General features: G+C 37.2%; 1 protein-coding gene across 21 annotated transcripts in view; it reads left to right on the top strand.

The window, feature by feature from the left end:
- The window catches only part of LOC106882371 (stearoyl-CoA desaturase 5), a 135,715-nt gene that overhangs the window by 104,206 nt on the left and 10,379 nt on the right, over window positions 1-21,130 (top strand). For all 21 annotated transcript variants that reach the window (XM_052969750.2, XM_089355510.1, XM_089355508.1 and 18 more), the window contains one exon: window positions 11,344-11,586. In XM_052969750.2, coding sequence (XP_052825710.1) covers window positions 11,364-11,586 — 223 coding nt within the window. In that variant the 5' untranslated portion in view covers window positions 11,344-11,363. The remainder of the gene's footprint in view (window positions 1-11,343; window positions 11,587-21,130) is intronic.

The following is a 21,130-nucleotide window of genomic DNA, read 5'->3' as shown; positions in this document are numbered from 1 at the left end:
ATAACCAGCGTGGTTATCGCCAGAACTGCCTGACTGGCCCTCATGCTGGTGGCATGTAAAAGCACCCACTACACTCTTGGAGTGGTTGGCATTAGGAAGTGCATCCAGCTGTAGAAACTTTGCCAGATCAGATTGAGCCTAGTGCAGCCTTCTTGCTTACCAGTCCTCAGTTCAACCCATGCCAGCATGGAAAGCGGACGTTAAATGACGATGCTGACAATGATGTTGTACCTCAAAAATCCTATCAAAGGAGAACACAGTAAGACCTCAGTGAAATTGGGTCATCATTACTAACATTTACTGACTCTTAACTGTGAATCGGGGTCTTGCAGGCAATTGAACCATGACAATTGTTGCAATGATGGCTTCAATTAATTGTTGTAGGGGCAGTGTGGTCCTGTGGTTATTGTAGTCACCTTGTGTCTTTGTGATTATTGTTGAGTTGTCAGTATGGGTTTGTAGTTGTTATAGTCACTGTGTAAGTCTGTGATTGTAACTATAGTGTGATTTACTTTGGTTTGCTGTGGCAGCAGTTTGGGTTTAAGGTTATTTTTATAGTTGTAGTGTAGCTTTGTGCTATTTATGGCAGTTGTGGATCTGTGGTTGTTGTTGTAGTGTGTGTCTGTTGGTACAACTGCTACTGTAATGAAAGGAGACCTATTGCTCTTGTTACTGTGACTGCACTGCTGGTGTAACTGAGCACTAATTACCATTTCATGACAAAATCAAATAAACTGAAATAACATAATTAATTGTAAGAAAATTGTCATTTTTTTTCCTTTTATAATGGAAATATTTTACTGATATCTTCACCAATATAATCTCCATGATATTGATTACTTCCTATATCTTGTCATGTTTACAGAACAGCATACACATCTCCCTATCTATGTGTGTGTATATATATGTATGTGTATGTATGTATATATATATGCACAGGTGTGTGTATATATATGTGTGTGTGTATATATGTCTATGTACATGTGTGTGTATGTATATATGTGTGTATGTATATGTGTATATATGTATGTATATGTCTGTATATATGTATGTGTGTATATGTATGTATGTATATGTGTGTGTATATGTATCATCATTGTAATTTAATGTCTGCTTTAAACGATGATGATGATGATACACACACATGTATACATATGTATGTATGTGTGTGTGTGTGTATATGTATGGTTCTTGTTTCAGTCATTTCACTGCATGCATGTTGGAGCACCGTCTTTAGTTGAAGAAATCGACCCCAGGACTTATTCTTTGTAAGTCTAGTACTTATTCTATGGGTCCCTTTTTGCTGAACTGCTAAGTTGTAGGGATGTAAACACACCAATATCATTATTTACATTTGACGGATATTTGTCCTCATCTTGTTGGTTGTTAACACAATGTTTCGGCTGATATACCTTCCAGCTTTCTTCAGGTGTCTTGGGGAAATTTTTAACCTGGGTTCTCATTTCTAAGGTATTTTTCGATGTTGTTATTGTTCAGGTCACTGCTTGGAATCTTGGGGTTAGTAACCCATGCTCTTAACCCCAAGATTCTGAGTTCGATTCCAAGCAGTGACCTGAACAATAAGAATAATAACATCGAAAAATACCTTACGAATGAGAACCCAGGTACAAAATTTCCCCAAGACACCTGAAGAAGGCTGGAGGATATATCAACCGAGACGCTGTGTTAACAACATACATTGGCTGCTATTTTTAACATGTCGAGTGACCAGGTAGAGGCTCTTTCATTGGTTTATATATATGTATGTATATATATATATATATATATATGTATGTTTATATATATATATGTATGTTTATATATATATGCATGTGTTTATATATATATGTGTTTATATATGTATGTTTATATATATATGCATGTATATATATATATATGTGTTTATATATGTATGTTTATATATATATGCATGTATATATATACATATGTGTTTATATATATGTGTTTATATATGTATGTTTATATGTTTATGTATATATGTATGTTTATATGTATATATATATATGTTTATATGTATATATATATATGTTTATATATGTATGTATGTATATATGTATGTACATATGTGTATATATGTATGTACGTGTGTATATATGTATGTATGTATGTGTGTATATATGTATGTGTGTATGTATGTATGTGTGGTAAGTAGCTTGCTTACCAACCACATAGTTCCGGGTTCAGTCCCACTGTGTGTCACCTTGGGCAAGTGTCTTCTACTATGGCCTCGGGCTGACCAAAGCCTTGTGAGTGGATTTGGTAGACGGAAACTGAAAGAAGCCCATCGTATATATATATATATATATATATATATATATATATATATATGTGTGTTTGTTTGTCCCCCCACCGTTGCTTGACAACCGATGGTGGTGTGTTTACGTCCCCGTAAATTAGAAGTTCAGTAATAAGAGACCGATAGAATATGGACTAGGCTTCCTGGGGTTGATTTGCTCGACTAAAGGCGGTGCTCCAGCATAGCTGCAGTCAAATGACTGAAACAAGTAAAAGAGTATATAATCATCATCATCATTTAATGTCCGCTTTCCATTCTGACATGGGCTGGACGGTTTGACTGAGGACTGGTGAACCAGAAGGCTGCACCAGGTTCCAATCTGATAAGGCAGTTTCTACAACTGGATGCCCTTCCTAACGCCAACCACTCCAAAAGTGTAGTGGCTGCTTTTACGTGCCACTGGCACGAGGGCCAGTCAGGTAGTACTAGTAATGGCCATGCTCGAATGGTGTTTTTTACATGCCACCTGCTCAGGAGCCAGTCCAGTGGCACTAGCAACGACCTTGCTCAAATGTTGTTTTTCATGTGCCACCGACACAAGTGCCAGTAAGGCGACGCTGGTAACGATCACGCTCGAATGGTGCTTTTCATGTACCACCTGCACGGGAGTCACTCAGTGGTTCTGGCAACAATCATGCTTGGATAGTGCTCTTAACGTTCCACTAGCACGAATGCCAGTCAGGCGGTGCTGTCATTGGCCACATCAGTGAATTTGATTTCGATTTCACTTGCCTCAACAGGTCTTCGCAAGCAGAATTTAGTGTCCAATGAAAGAAAGGTACGCATAAGTGGGCTGGTTACTCCACTGGCATAGGCCACTGGTTATGGTCTCACTTTGCTTGCCTGGTCTTCTCAAGCACAGCATATTTCCAAAGGTCTCGGTCACTAAGTCATTGCCTCGGTGAGGCCTAATGTTCGAAGGTCGTGCTTCACCACCTCATCCCATGTCTTTCTGAGTCTACCTCTTCGTCATGTTCCCTCAACTGTTAGGGTGTTGCACTTTTTCACAGTTATCCTCATCCATTCTTTCCACATGTCCGTACCAGTGCAATCGTCTCTCTTGCACACTACAACTGATGCTTCTTACGTCTAACTTTTCTCTCGAGGTACTTGCACTCTGTCGAGTATGTACACTGACATTACACATCCATTGGAGCATACTGGTTTCATTTCTTGCAAGCTTACGCATGTCCTCTCTACTCCTACACATTCAATAATATTATAAAAAGAGACAGATCCTCTGAAGTGAAAGCATATTTTGAAGAACCTACAAGAATAGGTGCAAGCACTAATATTTATAAAACATGTGACATATTAATAAAAATCTGTAAATGTACAACCATCCAGATATCTGGGTACCTTATTTTTTCCAATATATAAATATATATATATATATATGTATGTATGGCAAATGAAATCGATCCAAATTCAACTCTGCTTGTGAAGACCTGTTGGGGCAAGTGGAATCAAAATCGTGATTGAACCAAATTCGATGACTGGCACCTGTGCCAGTGGAGCGCTAAGAGCACCGTCCGAGCATGATCATTGCCAGAGCAGCTGTCTGGCTCCCGTGCCAATAGCACGTAAATAGCACCATTTGAGCATGATTGTTACCAGCGTCACCTTACTGGTACTTGTGCTGGTAGCATGTGAAAAAACATTCAAGCAAGGTCGTTGCCAGCACCGCTGGACTGGCTCCTGTGCAGGGGGCTCGTAAAACACCATTTTGAGCGTGGCCGTTGCCAGTACCGCCTGACTGGTCCTCATGCCAGTGGCACGTAAAAGCACCCACTACACTTTTGGAGTGGTTGGCGTTAGGAAGGGCATCCAGCTGTAGAAACTGCCAGATCAGATTGGAGCCTGGTGCATCCTTCTGGTTCGCCAGTCCTCAGTCAAATCGTCCAACCCATGCTAGCATGGAAAGCGGACGTTAAACAATGATGATGATATATGTACGTATATATGTAAATGTGTATATATATATATATATATATATATACATATATATATATGTAAATTTTTATATATATATATGTAAATTTTTATATATATATATGTAAATTTTTATATATATGTAAATTTTTATATATATGTAAATTTTTATATATATGTAAATTTTTATATATATATATATATGTAAATTTTTATATATATATATATGTAAATTTTTATATGTAAATTTTTATATATATATAAATATGTATATATGTATATAAATATGTATATATGTATGTATATAAATATCTATGTATATATATATATAAATATGTATATATGTATGTATATAAATATGTATATATGTATGTATATAAATATGTATATATGTATGTATATAAATATGTATATATGTATGTATATCAATATGAATATATGTATGTACATCAATATGAATATATGTATGTATATAAATATCTGTATATATATATATATATATATATATATATAAATATATATAGATGTTTTCCACTGAATTTAGGTAAATAATCCTTCGTACAGACGGTCAGTAGTGACGCCTGCTGGGTTCTGCTGCTCTACATTGATATGGAGTAAACACCCTGAAACTAGTCTGTAGATGCCAGACTAGCAAGGGGAAGCAGCTGACCTTCCCTTTTCAAAGGTTATAATGGACATAGGTTCGTGTGTCACATAACTAGCTAGAGGCGATTGCCTCTTGAAGCTAGTCAACGGCAGCATTCGTCCTATATTTTGGACTGCCATGTTGGCTTGGCGGTAAGTATTAATATGTACATACATATGTGAATATATATATCTATATATATATATATATACAAGAATAAGGGCAGAGAATCGTCAATTAATAATAGAATTAATAATTAACAATTCTGCCAAGTAGTTCAGTATGAAAAAAACCTTTATCGGTAAAACTATTTATCATTATAAATATACAGGGATTAGCAATTGAGTTGCTTCTCCAACATACTGAAAATTTAGAAATAGCAGTCAAAGAACTACTGATTCCAAACTACAAATTTTTCTCTAAAATGGATGGCGATATTTTATATATATATATATATATATATATTTTATATATTTTATATATTTTATATATATATACACACACACACATGTATGTGTGAACCCTAATTTGTCAAATGTAAGAGGATTATTGCCTCAACCTCTCTAATCAATGAATTTATTAATTCACCTCCAGCTGTCATTAAATTAGACGACAGTTTTTTAATTGTCATTAATTAGGATAAAATGAAAATGTAAGTGCCCATTTCAGGTGTGCTGTTATTTAGTCTATATGAGACAACAAGCATTCCACCTGTGACCATTTAGTATTATAGTTCAGAAGCATGATACCTGCTGACTATATTATCTAATGTGTCTTTCTTTAACCCTTTAGCATTCAGATTACTTTGTGAAATATAATGCTTGTTTGTTCACATTGTGTTGAATTAATGATGCCTTAACTCATAGCCTTGAGATTTCAACAATGTGAATATTTATTTTTAGAATGATATAGTAGAGTAGGTGTGAGAGGTTGGATCTGGTCAGTTTGTGCTTAGAACAGGTGAACTATTTGAGCTGGATACTTCCAGTTTAAATCCTAAATGGTCTAGGTGAAAGTGTGATTTGAAGGCAATTTGCCTGCTATTTGTAGTAAGGTCAAGATGAGTGACAATATAGAGACTACCTTGTTGGCATGATGAGTAAATTGAGTTTTTGCTGCTGTTTTCATTATGCAGTGTCGTTTCTACTAACGTCAAATCTATCTTCATTAAATCATCTTGTTGCATTCATTCTCATTTCAATATAAGAAATAAGCCCAGTGGCAGAACATACCACTTCACTGTTGCTGAGAAGACTTTAATAGGTTTTACATCAAGTATAAACCTCTTCCTTCGTGTTTGTCATTAAATGAAAAATAAAAAGCAAACCTTCATGTTCCACCAAATAGTTGGTGTCTGTCTAAAACTGCCAGTTTTCTGCAGACAAAGAAGTGGTGTTATCCAAAATTGACTGCAATTGGGAATGCTTCCAACAACAGGTGGGGTTGAAGGATATTGGTGAGATGGAGTAGTTTGTGGTCATAAGCTACAAAATAAATTCCTGCCATCAATGCTCAATGGATTTGCTGAGGCAAATGAAGATTGGATCTCTTCTTGTCAATATTGATTTTGGTTTTTGCTAACAGTTGTCTATTGTCTACTGCAGTATAGTCCAACAACGGCATTAACATCACCCGGCTGGGCCCTGCTTCTTTTGTTTAGGTTAGAACAGCTCAGAACAATCGATAGTCAAGCACTACACCCTATCACTGAACTAATGAGGGAGCTTTCAGTGTGGCCATCCCACCTGCTGGATACTGCAACCCAAACCACCCTCAAATCACAGCTTAACCTTTTGAAGAGGGAAGGACACATTGGTTAAAAGTTATAACCTGAAAAAGGGATAGTGATCATGGTTGGAATGTTTTTAATTCTAAATTTGCTCAGTCAATTGACTCGATGTCTACTCAGTCAGACCTGAGGCTGCCCTGATTGTAAAATATGGAAAAAAGGTACCCTTTCTTCCTAATTACTCCCTAAATCACACAAAGAAACTCTTATACCATGGAGAATTTAGGTAAGCTATGTTTAGTTTAAGAAGCTAAAGTTAATCCAAGAATCAGTAAGCTACAGGGTTACCTATTATTATATAGCCATGATTTTTTTTTATATAGTTTGTCACTAATTATATTATTCAATGTAATCTCCTTTAAAATGTTTGAAAGAAATTTGGCTGCTATTTCTAGCAGGCTGAGCAATTAAGGTTTCTCTCATTAGTTTTATTTTCTGCCCCCCCCCCCCCCCCCCGCTTAATTTTGTTGTGATGACAAGTAAAGATGAACTAATATAGTCAGTGCCCTTTAGAACCTGAAAATTTTCAAGTTCAGTTGGGAGTTCATATTCTACTGTCTACTTTCTCTTTTTCTTCTCACTTTCCCTCCCTTTTCTTCTTCCTCCTCACTTCACTCTTTGTCCTACATACAATGTCTTAGTCACACTCTCTCACTTTTTACCCAATGGAGTTAAAGGGGTTAATGAGATGGGTGGTAAAAGGTTAAATTGCAAGCCTAATAGTAACTATGTGGTGATTGTTTCAAAATAGTTGACTGTTTTGTATATTGTTAGAGACTGACATTGCTATCAGCAGACAGTGGTAGAGAACAGTATGGTGTTACAGGTCAAGTGGTCATCCAGTGGTGACGCATTCCACCAGACCACAACCGTGTGTGCGTGTACATTTGGTGGCATATATTTAGCAGACAGTTGCTTGCTGTTGCTTAAACTTTTATAGTTGTACAGCAACTCAGTTATTTTGACTATTTCCAAACAATTGTTTAGCTCCAACTCAGCAGATGAGACATTCCAACTGTGTGTGTATGTGTGTATGTAGGGTCCTCCTTCAGTGTGAGTTTCTGCATTTGGAAAGTTCTTCAAGGTGCAACCTGTGCAAGTGTTTTTTTTTTAATTTTCCCTATATGGAAGCCTAGCTGTTGCTCATGCCTGTAAATTTCTCCCTCCCCTTTTTCTCTCTCAGTATATACATACACAAGGTAATTAATTCAGCAGTCCCTTTTTGTATTTAAATGATACATATAAAAATGCTTATTTTTGTTACAACTTTGGTTTTTCGTCAAATCTACATGTTTAATATAGTATTTGCTATTATATTGTGACTATCTTTTGATATACATGTTGCTTTAAATGTTTTAGAGAAATATCATTATTGAACGATGAGAGAGTATTCATTAGTATGAAGAAATAATACTGTATAATGGTAGTTAGGGTATACCTAGTTGTGGTACCTGGCAGTGTGAAGGACAAAGCATTACATCAGCTGCCGTGGTACTTTGAGCCTCAGCAGTGGAGTCTGGTGAGGTTATGAGAAGGAGAGACATTATGCGTAATAAGAAGCTCTGCTAACCTTAATTGTTAGCAGTTTTTATATTAATGCCAAAGGAACTTTTGAACCTTCTTCGGCAACTTTGTGTGTGTGCTCATCATTGTTTTGTCTACTTGTGTGAGTTAGACGGAATTTGTTGAAGTACATTTTTTCATGGCTGGATGCTCTTTCTGTCACTGATCCTTACCTATTTCTAAGCAAGGAAAACCTGTTTCCCCGCAGCCAAAGATGTTTTCCTGGAAGATTGGAAATGAACAATACTGCTTATATGATGACTGGTTTGCATCTGTTGCCTGCATGCATACACAAATGTGTGTGTATATATATATATATATATATATATATATATATATATACATACACACACACACACCTATAGTTATACTCTTGTTACTTGTAAGTATACCCTAGCACTACACCATCTCTCTTCTGCTCTCTCTTACACTTTTGCTGTTCCCTGCTCTCCTTCTCTTGTTTTTCCTCTAACTAGTTGACCAAGTATCACCTTTACATCTGCACACTTGTTTCTGGCCTCTTTTTGACTTTCTATCTCCTCTTCCTCTCTCTCACTGGGTAACCATGTACCTCCTCTATAGCAAAACTTCTATTTCTGTTACACCTTTCATCATTTGATACTGGATCATCATCTTTAATGCCCCTTTTGTTGTGGCAAGACACCTACTTCTGTCTCTCTATCTCTTTGTCACACTCTAACCTTTCATCCTCTGACACAAGTTCCCCTCCTCAAATGCCCTGCTCCTCTCATGATTCCTTGTCTTGTGAGTTACTTGGTTACCCTGCCAGTGCTGGTGCCACGTTAAAAGTATCCAGCCCACACTGCAACACGGTTGGCATCTGGAAGGGCATCCAGCTGTAAAAATCCTTGCAAAAATTAACTTCACCTGTGCTAGTGCTACGTAAAAAGTACTGAGTCCACTCTGCAGAGTGGTTGGTGTTAGGAAGGGGCATCCACCCGTAAGATCCCTGCCAAAACAGACACAATATCCTTGGGTAGATTTTCTACCTGGCTGACTCCTGTCAACCATCCTGCCCTGCATGCATGGAGGATGGACATTAAACTATGATTATATAAATATATATATATATATATATATATATATATATATATATATATATGTATATATATATATATATATATTAAATATATACTTTTATAAAACAAATTTTGCAAAATATATAGTATCTGTTAACAGTCTTAGCCAAAAACTCACAGTTGAGTTTTTGTATATATATATATGTATACATGTCTCTTAAAGGATAGAGCTCAAAATCAATGCATTGAAGATACTTTATTGCAGCAACAATTATAATAACAGAAACAACCACAATAAGCCAAACCTATGCACATTTCAATAGGGTATCCCGGAAAAATAAACCACATCATAAGATGTCTCGTAAAATATTGTAACAAATTACAACATATTACAAATTTCTGGATACTCCATCTCATCAGGGTCGCATTATTGCCATCACCAATACTATTATTAGCAAAACACACACATCATCCAAGAGGGTGAAAGAATAATCGACGGCACGCAACCTACCATCGTTATTTTCTTACAGAATGTAAACAAACCAGTCAACCGAAATCCAGCGACGTACACCGCCCGGTTTACAGCGTAAAAATCCCTTGCCAAAAATTCATCCCCCATGTACATCAAGATTTCCTATCGGATCTTCCTATAACGATAGTGTATTAATTAATTCATTAATTATACCCGCCCACGCCCACGCACCGCACACCACCACCCACATGCCCACACCTACACCCACACACACATATACCTATACTTAGATACACACACCAATATATATTTATATGTATATTTTATGTATAACCATACACACAAACACATATATACACTCACATATGCATGCATATACATATACACATACAGATACACATGCACCCACATAAACGCGCACAGATACACACACACATTTACATATATATGCATACATACTCACATACACACATGCGTACATATGTACATACATACATATAGCTATACCTCCATATATACATCGATACATATGCACATACACACACACAAGCTTATATATGTTTACATGTTTACATGCACACACATACACATACGTCTCCATACACACATATACATATATACACACATACACTCTCGCGTGTCTCCACATGTCTAACGATGGTAGGTTGCGTGCCTTCGATTATTCTTTCACCCTCTTGGATGATGTGTGTGTTTTGCTAATAATAGTATTGGTGATGGCAATAATGCGACCCTGATGAGATGGAGTATCCAGAAATTTGTAATATGTTGTAATTTGTTACAATATTTTACGAGACATCTTATGATGTGGTTTATTTTTCTGGGATACCCTATTGAAATGTGCATAGGTTTGGCTTATTGTGGTTGTTTCTGTTATTATAATTGTTGCTGCAATAAAGTATCTTCAATGCATTGATTTTGAGCTCTATCCTTTAATAGACATGTATATATATATATATATATATATATATATATATATGCTTCTGGGTGCTGGTGCGACGTAAAAAGCACTCATGCCAGTGCTGCGTAAAAGCACCCAGTACACTCTGTAAAGTGGTTGGTGTTAGGGAGGGCATTTAACTGTTGAAACCATGCCAAAACAGACATGGAGCCTCAACAGCCCTTCAGCTGGTTAGCTCCTGTCAAACCGTCCTACAGACATTAAATGATGATATATATGATGGGCTCTCAGTTTCCATATACCAGATCCACTCAGTAATTTGCAGTTGTAATAGAAATCATGGTGTGTGTGTGCATTATAAGCATCTCTCTATCTTTATTATTATATAATATGTCTATATATAAAATGTAGTTATAGGAGATAAAGACATGCCTGTAGCTTTTCCAGGTTCTTTTAATCTGAGAGAGATGAGGATATTTGAGTGAACTTGTTTGGTTTGGACTTTTGAAAATAGTTTGAGAAGAAAACATTGGCAAAGAAAGTAACCAAAATAGGTTAGAAGTAAAACTTTTGGGAGAATTTTTTTTTTTTTTTTTTTTTTTTTTTTTTTTGTACCTCTGTAAGGCTGTGGTGATATTTATCTTATTCTTCTCTTGTAATTCCAGCTTCAAGTTCCTATCAGAGAATGTCACCAAGAAACCTTGTTACGGAGATACCTCCTGCAGAAGATGAACTTCATCCCGGAGAACTCAATATTGAACCAGTAATTACAGAAGAAACTCATACCCAAAAGAGACCCCCTATGAAAATAGTGTGGCGGAATGTAATATTGATGACGGTTTTACACCTCTCAGCCTTATATAGTCTTACCTTGTTACCATTGGCTCATTGTTATACGCTAATATGGAGTAAGTCCTTGATATATTTTTTTTGTTTATCTTTCTCATCTTCTGTGGTTTAGCTATTGTAAATTATTTTTTCCTCTATAGAAGATAAGTTATGCATGCAGTTAATACACCTTAGCATCTGTCTGTTTGCTTGTAGGTAAGGAATTTCTCTTGAGTTATTATGAGAATACCATCTGTGGTATGCACATGCAGATACAAACCCTATAAATTATTTCTCTCTACCACTTTCATGACTTGCTCTACCAACTTAAAGCAAAGTTTCATTCTTAACTAGACTATGTACTTATTAAAATCTACCCATACCAGCATGGAATAAGGGCATTAAACAATGATGATGATGGTATTATCCAGGTAAGACACACACAGGTGTTTAACTAGCTACCTACAGGAGATAGGTTTGCTGAAGCAAGGCTGATTAGAATTTAAATTCAGTACAGCACTAACCAAAAAGAAAAAAAATTTTGTGACAGAAATGAGGACATTTTTTTTCTATTTGCTTGACCCTCACCAAAGAATGTGTGTGTGAGAGAGAGAGAGCTGTAATGCTACATGATATTGACACATGGGCTCTGAATGAAGAGTATGTGTGAAGGCTGGAAAAGGAATGAGGTGATCATGGTTTGCTGGATGTATAATTTTAGTGTGCATGAATGATGAGGCATTGATGAGCTGAGGGAAAATGTTGGTATGAGAGGATAAGCTGTGGTAGGCAAGAGTGACAGCTGCACTGGTATGAATATGTAACGAGTATGGTAAAAAGCCAGATGGGTGAAGTGCGAGATGCAAGACCAAGGAATAAAGGAGCAGAGGCATTGAAGGCTTATCTCAGAAAACTGAACCTCATGATAGAGTTGAGAAAGGAATGCAACAAGTGGTAGGCTACTGTGTTGGAGATGACCTGTCCAACTCATGCTGGCATGAAAATGATGATGATGACAGTGGTAGCTGCATGTTTAAGATCTTTGGTTCTCCCGTGGCTTCAGGTTCAAGCCCATCGTGCAATATCGTATTGTAAAATGTGTGTAAGAGTTTATATATTCTAAGAGAATTCATTCTCATGTGGGGCATGTTGTGTAAGTGTGTGTGTGTGTGTGTATCATTACTGTTTAACATCCAGATGTTAAATGATAATGATATATATGAGCTGTGACAGATTGTGTGTACTCACTCAAGTATCTAATAAGAGTTGTAAAGAAGGTGAGTACACTCACACAGGCAAGTTTTATATGCGCTGCGAACTGGTTGTATGAAATGTGATATATTTGTTTCCAAATCAGAAATGCATGAGCAATAATTATTTAACTTCAATGGACTCCTGCTGCTAATGTTTGTTAATTATCATTTCTATTGCATTGCCAGCAGAAAATGTCTTTTGGTTCTTTTTGTGCCATGTTTCTTTTAACTACAGTCAGGATAAAAACAGCATTTTCTTTTTTACTTAGTTTTTTAAAATGTTCTGCCAAAACTTGGAAGAGATTGCAAATGAAAGGTTGTCAAATGTCTCCATCAAACACCATCTGTTGTGTGCCCTAAATATATTGGCCCTTCATTTAGTGAACTCTAACTAATTGACGACTGGCATTCAGCAGTCATTGCCTGCTCTGTGACATTAACTTTATTTACAGAATACAGCTGCTGCTCTTTTTGCACCGAGCATTGTAACATCACTGAGATGATGCAGTTGTCTGTGGTTATGTAACTTATCTATAAAATGCAGGCATAGCTTGTATGTATGTACGAATGTATGTGTGTGTTTGTGTGTCATTTTGTTAATGTCCCCACTTCCTGACAACTCATGTTGATTTATTTATATCCCTGTGACTTAGCTGTTTGACAAAAGAGACCGACAGAATAAGTACTAGATGTACAATAAAATAAGTACTGGGGTCAATTTGTTCAACTATAATCCTTCTAGGTGGTACCCCAGGATGGGTGCAGTCCAATGACTGAAAGAAGTAAAAGATAAAAGATAGATTTATATATATTTGTATATATCAACACTTTAGCATTTAATCCAGCCATATCTAACCCAAATATTCTTCCTGTTTTACATTAAAACTGACCAGATTCAACCTCTCACACCTACCCTACAGTGTTATTCTAAAAATATAACAAAACCCACCATTGAAATCTTGAAGCTACAAAATAATGTGTGATTAATTCAAAACAATAAGCATTACATTTGACGAAGTAATCTGAATACTAAAGGGATAAAAAAGACAGTTACACATATATCTTGCTAACATAAATGCCTACTCCTGCAAAGATGTGTGGATTCTCCCATTATCTGTTGAGTCAGTTTGATGTCATATGGTATCTAATTCAGTGTTTTAGTGTGTGTGTGTATAATTAATTTTCTGTGTTGGTACAGCTTGGATATATCTGCTCTATGGTAGCACTCCATTCTTTTCTATCATTTAACCTCTCAACTATGTAGTCTAACATTGTCAGGTACTCTTTTCGTTTTTCGCTGTCTGTCTCTCTTTATGAGGTACCTGTGACTCATGTATGACCTGTTCATATAACATATCCCTCCCAGCACAGTCATATGTCACTGTCTTTGTCTACCTACTTTTCAGCTCATTCATGCTCAACATACTTCCCAATGCCATATTATAGAGATATTGCAAGTGAGATATGCCAACTGACCAAAAACCTCACCTCTCTCTCTCTCTCTCTGTACACACACACACACACACACACAGATAAAGGTGGGGATAGATGGCAGAGGGTCAGTTCAGCTAGCTATATATCTCTTTTTGTATTTGTCACTCTCTGGCACTATCCAGTGCCCCACTCCCCACTAATTATTATTGTTATTGGTGTTAGTTCTTGTTGTTACTGTTGTCAGTCAGTCATTATACGTACCACTGTACTAATTAATCTGCTAGACTGACTATGAGGATTAAACCTAATTTTACTTCTGGGTTTGGATAACTAGAGTGGGTGGGACAGTTTTGATAATCTTCTAGTGATTTAGTGTGTGATGGTAGTGGTGGTGGAGTGATGGCAGTGGTAGGTTTAAGTAGTATCAATGATACTGGCAAGGATGTGGTAGTTGTTAGGATGTAGTGCTGCTAAAAAAGGCTGTAGTAGTAGTGGTGGTGGTGTTGAGGCTATAAAAGCAGACATTGTGCTATGGTAGTGGTCATGGTGAAGGTGGAATGGCAGGGTTGGTGATTAGGACGCTAGAGATGATTGTGTGGATATGGTAGTAGTCGTTGTTGTTAGGATGTAGTAATGGAGGGTGGTGGTGGTGTCGTCAGTGATAGTTACAGAGGTGAAGAGGTTTAATTAGCCATCTTAGTTAATTAGTTAACTAAATTAAATTATTCAATTACCACACATAATGTCTACTTAATTAGGCATTATAGTTGTAATAGGAATAGTTGTTGTAGTTCAGTCATTAACAGATGAATGCATGTGTTCAGTTTGTTGTAACTGGTATCTTATCTCAGACCATTGTCTTGATGGCGGTGGTGGTATCATTGCTGTAGATGTTTCGTATTTTGTTTAGGAATGTTGTGTTGATGAGGATGATAACAGATGATGGTAGATGATAACTGATGGTAAATGACAATTAGAATGATGATGGTAAATGACAATGACAATGATGATGATGATGATGATGATAATAGATGTTTGTGATGGCAATTTTGATGATATTTGCAATGATGGTAGGTGACAATCATGAGAATGATATGAAGGTGACCACTGTGTGGATGATAAGTGTTAGATGATTGTCTAAATGATGATGTTTGCTGCTGATATTACTGATGTTGATTATGATGATTAGCAAAAGCAAGTGTGAACAAGCTATAGGCTTAGTCTATAGACAGCCTTTCTCCCTCTCTGGATGTGAGTTGCCATGTCATAAAATGTGCAGTTAAGTAGGCCGTATAGTTTGCTATGATGTCAGAGCATCATGTGCATGGTGGCAGAGATGAAGGGCTACTCATATAACCGTGTGGTGTGAAACATTCCATGTAAAGAAGCAAGAGGAAGCCTTGTTCCTCTTGTCTCTGCTAAAGTACTTGTAACATATATGAAAGGAAATATATTGAACTGGAAGTCAGCTTTAACTATCTTTCTCTTTATCCCCCACCCTGTCTCTCTCTGGCTACTTTTATATATGATGTGAGATTTGCATTAGCTATTAATATTTTCAAAATGCTTTCAACTCAGGGAATCTGTCACTGTCCAATCAGCTGTTTCTCTAGATTTACTTGTATTATAGTAATTAAGTAATTGAATAAAAAAAAAAGACAAGGAAGGAGAAAATAGGATTGAAGTAGAGAGCTGTTGTCTGGACAGGCTGTGATGGATACTGAATGTATATTATGTAACACGGTGATGATACATTTAGTTTATGCATACACACACACATAAACGTGCATGTGTTTATGAATACGTGTGTGTGTGTATATATATATATATATATATATATATAATTGGTGATAGCATCCTTAACTCGTATCTGAGTAGTAAATCTAGAGTGAGTGATTGATTGAACCTCTTCATCATGATGGGTGCAAAGGGTGCTGGTGGCTGTTCAGGCGAAAGGCAGCATAGAGGAGCTAGGGTATTTATTGCAGGGGAGAGTTGGCCGGAGACACGGAGGTGTGAGTCACTTTTTGTGCCCTCAACATCTGATCTCTACCTCTTGATATCTTATTTTCCATCAAACCTGTTTCCTTGATGATAACATGCTGTCACTTTGGGTAATCCTTGATCAGTCTCCCAAGTATTTGGGTCAATGGAGCAGTGGAGGAGAGTGGCTTTGAGTTGGTCTCAAAAGCAGAATTTGGAGATCCCGCTCAGTCTGGGACTCAAGGTCAACTCTACAAAGAGGTGTTGATGGGGAAGGCATGTTTGAGGCATACATTTGATATGTCCCATCCAGTGTAGGCAGTGTTGTGCCACAGCAACTTCAATGCTGGACAGTCCAGTCCTGAGCAGAACCTCCTCATTGATGGTATGGTCCTTCCATTGAATCCTCATGATTGTGTGAAGTTTGTGCTGTTGGAAACGTTTTTGTCCAAGTCTCATCAATACAACACCCATGTCTCACAGCTGTAAAAGAAGAGTATGGAAAGAACAATGGCTTGGAATACTATAATTTTCATTTGATTTTCATAAGTTAGAAATGATGGATCCATTTGTAATTAAATCAGAAATGACAGGTCCATTGTTACTACATAAAAAATATACAGGTCCATTGTAATTTGATAAATTATGGATCCATTATAATAGCAAGCCACCATGAACAAAATCATGGCTGTGCCTATGATATATTGTTCCACTAAATGCATGTAAGTGGCAGGGGTCAGGGTTAAAACAGGCAACTGATTGTTTACCATCCAAAAATAGGAATGATCCCTCGAAAGGTCTTCCACACAATTTCTGGCTACTTATTTCAATCACAAAACTTTGGTTCGTTCTAGGCTTCGGTGTAAAAGACATATGTCCAATGTACCATGCTGCTGGGTTGAACCCTAACCCTGAGGTTGCTTTTTAACCGCACAATCATATATTTCTCTGAGAATATGTTATGCATTCTTTCATTCTTTTAAATCCTGTTTGCTATGCTAGCATGGATTGGTTGGAGATTTATTGTTGATGCATAATTCTACCCTTCCTGTTTGCAAACCCTTGCCTATTTTTCAAATAAGGGGTTTATTCCAATTGTCTTCAAAATCATAGAGCTAATGTGTGCAAAGGTACAAAATATAAACACACACACTGACATAAACATTCACATGTGCATGCACGCCCATACTCATATCCTCATCATTATTTTCTGTCTACTTTTCCCATGTTGGCATGGGTTTGAGAGCATGCACGCTGACACATACACACACTTCTCTCTCTCTCTAAAAAAATAAGCATCAAAGTTTTAAGAGACAAAAACAACACATTTACTTCTGCAACGACCTAATTGTGTTTGTGTGTGAGAGAAATGTTGAGCTGAATCATAGGAGTGGCTTGAAGATGGAAAGTCGAAAATATTTTGTCATTTAGGAAACACATTGAATGAACATGATGGATCTGATAGCAGCTGGAGTGAGATGCGCATGGAAGACATTCCAGTAACTGGATGACTGAATGGTAAACGAGGAAGGAAATGGTTTCAGAAACTGAAAGGGGAAATGTGTATTCTTACGTGAGGAATGCTATGATTTATGGGAGTGAGACTTCCGTAATGTCGGTCAACAGAACAGGTTGGAAAGAATAGAAATGTGGAGTGTTTGTTGGATGAGCAAGAATATTGGTGAATGATTGGAAGACAAACAATGGATTGAAAAGAATGATAAGAATAGCACTGGTTTTTGGATTTTGTGAGTGGAAAATGGGATGGGATGACTAGGTCCTGGATTAAAGATGAATGGGAGTGACTGGATGAGAAAAATCATGCAAGTTTATGTAGAAGGAAGTTGAGAAAGGAGAAGACTGAGAAAGACATAGCTAAAGATGATGTCAGTGTTTGTTATCATCATTGTCATCGTCATCATTTAACGTCCATTTTTTCAATGTTTGCATGGATCAGATGGAATATGCTGCAGCACATTTTCTACAGCTGGATGCCCTTCCTGTCACCATCTCTCACCTGTTTGCAAGCAAAGTAATATTTTCCCATTGTTAGTTATTTATTTATCTGTTGGTGGAAGACAGGAAATATCAGACTTGCTTGCATGACACTGGTGCTCATTTGCAACCATCATGTAATATCTAGACAAGGCTACACACACACACACACTCACATTCATATATCTTGTGCTTCCTTCAATTTCTGTCTACCAAATCCACCCACAAGGCTTTGGTCAGCCCAGTGCTATAATGGATGACACTTGCCCAAGGTGTTGCACAGTGGGATTGAACTTGAAGCCATGTGGTTGGGAAGAAAACGTCTTAACCATCCAGCCATGCACACACACATGTACATAATATACTCTTATATACTGAGTTCTGTTTCTTTTGTTTGTCCCCATATGTTATCCTGGACTTATTGGATGAACATTTCCATCTTCACAATGTCTGAAAATGCTTCTTTATCTTGATCTGGACAGCATGTTCCCACTAAAGGGCACATGAAGGACCTGATCACATTCAAGAATCTGTTGATCTCCGAATCACTTACGTGTGACAGCTAGGGCCATGAGCATAATGATGAGAATCGGTCACATTGATATCTTTTATCTTTCACATGTTTCAGTCGTTAGAGTGTGGCTATGCTAGGGCAGCACCTTGAACTTGTAGTCGGATATATTGGCCCCAGTGCTTATTTTTTTAAAGCTTGCTACTTATTCTATGAGTGTCTTTTGCTGAACTGCTAAGTTATGGGGATGTAAACACCAGCACCAGCTGTCAAGCAGTGCAGGAGGGGGAACAAACAGACATACATATACACACAAACACACACACACACACATATATATATATATATATATATATATGGTGGTGTAAAGCATTTGTGGTGGTGTCACAAAAGCGCCGATGTGGCAACACATAAAAGCACCCATGCAGTGCTACATAAAAGCACCAATGAAGTGCCATGTAAAAGTACCCAGCACGCTCTATAAAGTGGTTGGCATTAGGAAGGGCATCCAGCCATAGAAGGCATGCCAAATCACACTGGAGTCTGGTGCAGCTCCCCAGCTTGCCAGCTCTGGTCACACTGTCCAACCCATGCCAGCATGGATAACATACGTTAAATGATGATGATGAGGAGGAAGAGGAGGAGCTCCTTACTGTTTCCATCTACCAAATCCACTGACATGGCTTTGGTTGACCTGAGACTATAGTAGAAGACGCTTGCTCAAGATTTCACACCGTGAAATTGAATGCCAAACAATGTGGCTGGAAAGCAAGCTTCTTACCACATATATGTTGATATGTGATGATGAGGATGATCATCATCATTTTATTGCCCACTTTTCTCTTCAGTATGACCTGTGTTAGAAGTATATAGTGTCTGTTATAATTGTGTGTTGTTTAACAGAGTTATTTCCTCATAGCTAAATGTTTCATACGTTTGATATACTTTGCCTCTATACTTGTCCGAATCTGAAATAATTCCTGATTGAGTAATTCTGTGGCTAAAGACATTCCAAACTTGACAATCCAGGTCTTTTTTATATCCAGGATTATATTAGTTTCGAATTTTGTACATGGCCAGCAATTTCGAGGGAGGAGGAGGAAGTCGTTTACATCAACACCAGTACTCAATTGATACTCATATTTATCGACCCTGAAAGGATGAAAGGCAAAGTCAACCTCGGCAGAACTTGAACTCAGAACATAAAAGTGGTTGAAATGCTGCTAAGCATTTTGACTGGCATGCTAATGATTCTGCCAGCTCGCCTGGATTTTATTACCAAATAGATCCTTCCTCTTCCATTTTTTTTTTAAAGATGGTTTCATGTAAAGCAGGAACATTACTGCTATGCTAGTCTAGACAGTTTTGGTTGAGCAGACAGCTGGTAATAGACACCACATGAAGTATCTCTTGGCTATGTTCTAGCATTATTCTACTTGTACCATGTCACCTCATGATACAAGAACGACAGTGATAGCTGGATGCTATCTGATTATCTGGTTTAAGTATGTAGTTGTTTGTTCAAAATCAAAATACTAGAAGAAAAACGAGTTACATGGCCTAGTGGCTAGGGTGTTGCACAATTGCGATATCATGTTTTCAATTTCTGGACTAGGTAGTGCATTGCACTCTTGATCAAAACACTTCATTTCTTGTTGCTCCAGTTAACTCCACTCTGTCAATGAGTAACTCTGCAGTGGACTGACATCCCGTTCAAGGGGAACGTTGTGGTGTTGGGCACATGTGTGCTCTGAAACCTGGGTGACTGGCCCTATAAGTCCAAAGACTCATGACAGTAATATGCAGAGGTTGATGATGATGATGTTGTTTACATGTGAGAGAAAGAGAGAGACAGCGTGTGACTTGTCTGTGACTGTATTGAATTACAGCAGTGTTTGGTTTTGTTGACTACTACATGCACACACACACACACACTCACACACACAGTGTGTATGACCTTCAAACGAGTTATTATTCAATTTATTATTGATTTGGGTTTCCAGATATATTTACCAGGGATAGGTCTTAATGAGATTGTTATCTGGAAAACAGCTGTAGTAGACAAGATGAAATTTAATGTCATGCATGGATTATGAGTACAAATGTAATGGTCTGTTAATTGTCATAGCTACTGGAAATGTGTGATGAGGACGCTAATTTAGTTCCATAATTATCTCTTTACAGGCCCCACTATACTCATAGATATTTATTGAAATGACATTGAAATTGAATATGTAACATTGTTTGTTTTTGAATTTTATTTGAGTTGTTTCACCCCCCCCCCCCTAGCCTTTTTTGTTTATTGAAATTTTTTCTATGACAACTCAGTATTTGGTTATGAATTTAAGATATGTAAATATATTTATTAATCATTGTTATCCTTGTGTGTGTTAAATGTTACAAATGCATCAGTTTTGAGCAGCTGTTGACTTGGTACAAGCCACAAAT

Source organism: Octopus bimaculoides, chromosome 7, assembly GCF_046866305.1.
Source record: "Octopus bimaculoides isolate indiv1 chromosome 7, ASM4686630v1, whole genome shotgun sequence".
Lineage (NCBI taxonomy): Eukaryota > Metazoa > Mollusca > Cephalopoda > Octopoda > Octopodidae > Octopus > Octopus bimaculoides.
This window is presented reverse-complemented; position numbering and strand designations above follow the sequence as displayed.